The following is a 6,719-nucleotide window of genomic DNA, read 5'->3' on the forward strand; positions in this document are numbered from 1 at the left end:
CAAACTTCCGCTGGTGACAATTCGCGGAAACCTGAATGGCCAACAATACCAAGATGCCGTTCTTCGTCCAGTGGTAGTCCCTCATTTTGACAACCATCCTCTTCAGACAAGACCTGTTTACATGGACGACAATGCTAGACCACACAAATCTCGGGCAGTTTGGCTTATTTGCGTCAAGACGCTATTGCCACTCTTCCTTGGCCGGCCTGTAGTCCGGATCTTAATACGATTGAGCATCTCTGGGACATTCTTGGTCGGTAAATCAGACATCGTGATCCCCCAGTTCAAAATGTCGCTGGACTTGAAGCCGCACTTCATGAAGAATTGATCCGTTTGCCTCAGGGAAGCATTCAACGACTTGTAATGAGTATGAGTCGTAGGGTTGAAGCTGTGGTCAATGTCCGGGGATCATACACACTTTTCTGTCTTGCAATAGACTCTGCACTCCCTAGGGTGTCTATGTGACACCTGATATGGTCCGCTGATATCATGACAGTTACATGACAAAAAAAGTTTTTCAATGTTTTCTAATCCTTCGGTAAATTCCCTTCTGCTCATATTCTTTTGGAACACAAGATAAACTTGCTTTGGGACAACTTTTGCATCTAATGACGTTTACATATACGGCTTATAACAATCGTACATCTCGTTATAATAGTCATCATTAAGTGCTCACAAATATGGTGGGTGGTGCTTAACTTTTGTGCATGTGTATATATGATGGAAACAAGGTCTGAATTGTCCTTATTTTAGAGAGTTATTAATGACTGATTATATATAAATTGATGAACAGAGATGGAATTACTTTAGTACCTTGAAGTAGTCACCACCAATGGTCAATTGCACCACTGTTCTCGTTATTGTGTCACCGTAAAAGGGTTGTATAATACAAATTATCATTAATTCGGTTCGTACGAAAAAATGCAACTCCGACCCTCAATGTTATCAGTGTAATGTGTGATGGAGGAATATTGTGCAGAAGTAGACAAAGCTGCATATACTATTTTTGATGAATAGTTAAAGCAACACATCCACTATACACATGCATAACAAATAGGAGTGTGTCAAACTCTAGTGTGTGCCCAAAACATGTTTAAGTGGAATCAGAAGCCCATTCACTTCCCGCTACATGGTTCTAACAAGCACACAAACAACATTGAGGAAAAGGAGGAAAACATTAATCTATCAGAGCATGTAGGACTACATACCAATCATGGCAATTTAGAGATAAACACTTTAAACCACCACTTGCACCACCGCTACCACACCATCTACCACTACCACTTCCACCTCCGCTAGGGGCGGTCGGGTAGCCTAGTGGTTAAAGCGTTCGCTCGTCACGCCGAAGACCCGGGTTCGATTCCCGACATGGGCACAATGTGTGAAGCCCATTTCTGGTGTCCACCGCCGTGATATTGCTGGAATATTGCTAAAAGCGGCGTAAAACCATACTCACTCACTCCACCTCCGCTACCACACCCACTACCAGCTCCGCTACCACTACCACTTCCACCTCCATCACCATCTACCACTACCACTTCCACCTCCGCTAGGGGCGGTCGGGTAGCCTAGTGGTTAAAGCGTTCGCTCGTCACGCCGAAGACCCGGGTTCGATTCCCGACATGGGCACAATGTGTGAAGCCCATTTCTGGTGTCCCCCGCCGTGATATTGCTGGAATATTGCTAAAAGCGGCGTAAAACACTACTCACTCACTCACTCCACCTCCGCTACCACACCCACTACCAGCTCCGCTACCACTACCACTTCCACCTCCATCACCACCTCCGCTACCACTACCACTTCCACCTCTACTACCTCTACCACTACCACTTCCACCACAACCTCCGCTACCACTTCCACTACCACTTCCACTACCACTTCCACCTCCATCACCACCTCCGCTACCACTACCACTTCAACCTCTACTACCTCTACCACTACCACTTCCACCACAACCTCCACTACCACTTCCACTACCACTTCCACTACCACTTCCACCTCCGCTACCACTTCCACTACCAGCTCCGCTACCGCTACCACTACCACTTCCACCACCACCATAGCTACCACTACCGCTACCACTTCCACTTCAACCTCCGCTCCCACTTCCACTTCCACTACAACCTCCTCTACCACTTCCACTACCACTACCACCTCCGCTACCACTACCTATACCACTTCCACTTCCACCACCACCTCCTCGAACACTTCCACTACCACCTCCGCTACCACTACCACGTCCACTTCCACCACCACCTCTGCTACCACTTCCACTACCACTACCACCTCCACTACCACTACCACTACCACTTCCGCTACCACTACCACGTCCACTTCCACTACCACTACCACATCCGCTACCACCTCAACTACCACTTCCACTACCACTGCCACTTCCACATCCGCTACAACTACCACTTCCACTTCCGCTACAACTACCACGTCCACGTCCACTTCCACCACCACCTCCGCTACCACCTCAACTACCACTTCCACTACCATTACCACTTCCACTTCCGCTACCACTACCACGTCCACTTCCACTTCCACCTGCACCTCCGCTACCACCTCAACTACCACTTCCACTACAACTACCACTTCCACTTCCGCTACCACTACCACTTCCACTTCCACTACTACTTCCACATCCGCTACCACTACCACGTCCACTTCCACTTCCACCACCACCTCCGCTACCACCTCAACTACCACTACCACTTCCACATCTGCTACCACTTCAACTACCACCTCCGCTACCACTACCACGTCCACTACCACCTCCGCTACCACTGCCACTTCCACCTCCGCTACCACTGCCACTTCCACTACCACTACCACTTCAACTACCACCTCCGCTACCACTACCACGTCCACTACAACCCTTAACTACCACTTCCACTACCACTACCACTTCCACATCCGCTACCACTACCACTTCCACTTCCGCTACCACTACCACGTCCACTTCCACTACCACTACCACATCCGCTACCACCTCAACTACCACTTCCACTACCAATGCCACTACCAGCTCCGCTACCACTACCACTTCCACCTCCGCTACCGCTACCTCCTCCATCAACACCTCCGCTACCAATTCCACCTCCATCACCACCTCCGCTACCACTACCACTACCAGCTCTTCTACCACTACCACTACAACCTCCGCTACCGCTTCCACTTCCACCTCCGCTACCACTCCCACTACCAGCTCCACTACCACTACCACTACAACCTCCGCTACCGCTTCCACTTCCACCTCCGCTACCACTACCACTTCCACCACCACCTCTGCTACCACTTCCACCTCCATCACCACCTCTGCTACCACTACCACTTCCACCACCACCTCTGCTACCACTACCACTTCCACCACCACCTCCGCTACCACTTCCACCTCCATCACCTCCGCTACCACTACCACTCTCACCACCTCTGCTACCACTACCACTTCCACCTCCGCTACCGCTACCACCTCCATCAACACCTCCGCTACCACTTCCACCTCCATCACCACCTCCGCTACCACTACCACTACAACCTCCGCTACCGCTTCCACTTCCACCTCCGCTACCACTACCGGTTCCACCACCACCTCCGCTACCACTTCCACTACCAGCTCCGCTACCACTACCACTTCCACCTCCGCTACCGCTACCACCTCCATCAACACCTCCGCTACCACTTCCACCTCCATCACCACCTCCGCTACCACTACCACTACCAGCTCCACTACCACTACCACTACAACCTCCGCTACCGCTTCCACTTCCACCTCCGCTACCGCTTCCACTTCCACCAACACCTCCGCTACCACTACCACTACCAGCTCCACTACCACTACCCCTACAACCTCCGCTACCGCTTCCACTTCCACCTCTGCTACCACAACCACTTCCACCTCCGCTACCGCTACCACCTCCATCAACACCTCCGCTACAACTTCCACCTCCATCACCACCTCCGCTACCACTACCACTACCACTACCACTACAACCTCCGCTACCGCTTCCACTTCCACCTCCGCTACCATTCCCGCTACCAGCTCCACTACCACTACCACTACAACCTCCGCTACCGCTTCCACTTCCACCTCCACCTCCGCTACCACTACCACTTCCACCACCACCTCCGCTACCACTTCCACTACAACCTCCGCTAACACTACCACTTCCACCTCCATCCCCACCTCCGCTACCACTACCACTTCCACCACCACCTCCGCTACCACTACTACTACCACTTCCACCTCTGCTACCGCTTCCACTTCCACCTCCGCTACCACTACCACGTCCACTTCCACTCCCACTACCAGCTCCACTACCACTACCACTACAACCTCTGCTACCGCTTCCACTTCCACCTCCGCTACCACTTCCACCACCACCTCCGCTACCACTTCCACCACCACCTCCGCTTCCACTCCCACTACCAGCTCCACTACCACTACCACTACCACCTCCGCTACCACTACCACTACCACCTCCGCTACCACTACCACTACCACCACCACCTCCGCTACCACTACCACTACCACTTCCACCTCCGCTACCGCTTCCACTTCCACCTCCGCTACCACCACCACCTCCGCCACCACTCCCACTACCAGCTCCACTACCACTACCACTACAACCTCCGCTACCGCTTCCACTTCCACCTCCGCTTCCACTCCCACTACCAGCTCCACTACCACTACCACCTCCGCTACCACTACCACAAACACCTCCGCTACCACTTCCACTTCCACCACCACCTCCGCTACCACTTCAACTTCCACCACCACCTCCGCTACCGCTACCACTACCACTTCCACCACCACCTCCACTACCACTTCAACTTCCACCACCACCTCCGCTACCGCTACCACTACCACTTCCACCACCACCTCCGCTACCACTTCCACCACCACCTCCGCTTCCACTCCCACTACCAGCTCCACTACCACTACCACTACCACTACCACCTCCGCTACCACTGCCACTACCACCTCCGCTACCACTTCCACTTCCACCACCACCTCCGCTACCACTTCAACTTCCACCACCACCTCCGCTACCGCTACCACTTCCACTACAACCTCCGCTACCACTACCGATTCCACTACAACCTCCGCTACCACTACCAATAATACGATGAAATGTGACTTGTCCTCTTTAACACTGAAATATTTCATAGGAAAGGTAATTTACCGTTTGCTGATTGTTCCACGTTTGCTGACTGTTCCACGTTTGCTGATTGTTGCAAGTTTGCGGAGTGTTCCACGTTTGATGATTGCTACTAATATTCTGGAGGAAAAAAATAGTCGGAACAGTTACATTAAAAATATAGAACAAACATTTCTTTCATGACTATTTTAAATGATACACCAACTTTTTGTTTAATTGGTATGTTGTTCATTCTAAAACTATTGTTTTTGCTTTTAGTAATGTGTGATCTAGGTTACTTCATTCATCTCTAACATGACATAAATTGTCAAAAGTTAACTGGCAAAAACAGCAAGAAGATAAAGAGGTCATTTATAGATGTAATATTTTTGTAAACATTTAAATGGAATTTTGATATTTACCGATATATTTTTGTACGGGAATGGGACTTCAGTTGGGAATTCATGCAAAATAAGACTTACATTAATTGGAGAATGGACAAGACAACACAGATGGTTAGCAAAACGGTGGTGACTCCCCACACCCTTTGTTTCCAATGAAATGTAGGTGTGTCTGCTTTATCTGGAACATGAACACAGTCAATAGTACAACATGGCAGAATATACAAGTAATTCTATGGTGGTATTTGGGAAGGTGATAAGTAATTTGGTATTGGTTAACCGGGGAAGAAATCCTTTAAATTCACGCATCATTACCATCATTGAATTGACACTAAAACCTGAATCAAGGAAGGACTTCCTTTATATTCCAAGAAGGGATGTACTTCTATGTTTGCAAAGTTCAGTCATGTCAAATCTTTGATTTCTCAAATTTGTACAACACTTTCTCACACAACAATTTTGACGCATCAGTGATAAAAATGATGTCCGATGCAATTCCCCATTTTGACTTGTACCATTTTCACCCGTGTTTTTTGGTAAACAATTGACTTGCCTGTGCATGTGTTTGTGGCGGGTGCCACCAATGGGGCAGGATACGCTCACCTTTTCGCGAACATCAATATTACACAGTGATTCATAAACCCATGCTCATGGTATAGATGGAATCGTACAATCGACTCTGTTTTTGGCAGAGTTTTTTTCATAAATATGGAAAGGGATGTGTAGCTTTTATTAACAAGTATTCCTTGTCAGTGTGTCACATCACACCTATCACCATATTGTAACATTAGCTCGTTGTAATTAAAGTCATACATAAATGTTTAGATAAGTCAAGTATGCTCTATTGACATATGTGATTCATAAACACTTGCTCATGATATGGTCGGAATCGTACAATCGACTCTGCTGGTGGCAGGGATTTCTTATGATTATGGAAAGGGTTTTGTCGCTTTTATTTATGATTATTAAGTAAAGACTTTTGTCACAAAAGGCAGTCACCATGGATATATACTCAGCAACAAAGGTTCCTGTGACACGATATAAAACAAGAACCTGATCAAAGTAGATGCACACATCTGAAAGAATTCATATATTCAAACAATTGACCAGTAAACAAGTTTACAGATTTAATGACGCATGTCCAGTACCGATATGACGTTATGACAAGAGAAA

General features: G+C 48.6%; 1 protein-coding gene across 1 annotated transcript; it reads right to left on the bottom strand.

The window, feature by feature from the left end:
- Positions 1-1,714: 1,714 nt before the first annotated feature.
- Positions 1,715-5,174, bottom strand: LOC139448688 (uncharacterized). Its single transcript, XM_071230239.1, has 3 exons — positions 2,934-5,174; positions 2,177-2,851; positions 1,715-2,125 (listed from the first exon to the last, which is right to left on the bottom strand). The coding sequence occupies exons 1-3, from the start codon at positions 5,172-5,174 to the stop codon at positions 1,715-1,717; spliced, it is 3,327 nt and encodes a 1,108-aa protein (XP_071086340.1).
- Positions 5,175-6,719: the final 1,545 nt, after the last annotated feature.

The sequence above is a fragment of the Haliotis cracherodii genome, unplaced genomic scaffold (genome assembly GCF_022045235.1).
Source record: "Haliotis cracherodii isolate W230 unplaced genomic scaffold, xgHalCrac1.p SCAF_7, whole genome shotgun sequence".
Taxonomy (NCBI): Eukaryota; Metazoa; Mollusca; class Gastropoda; order Lepetellida; family Haliotidae; genus Haliotis; species Haliotis cracherodii.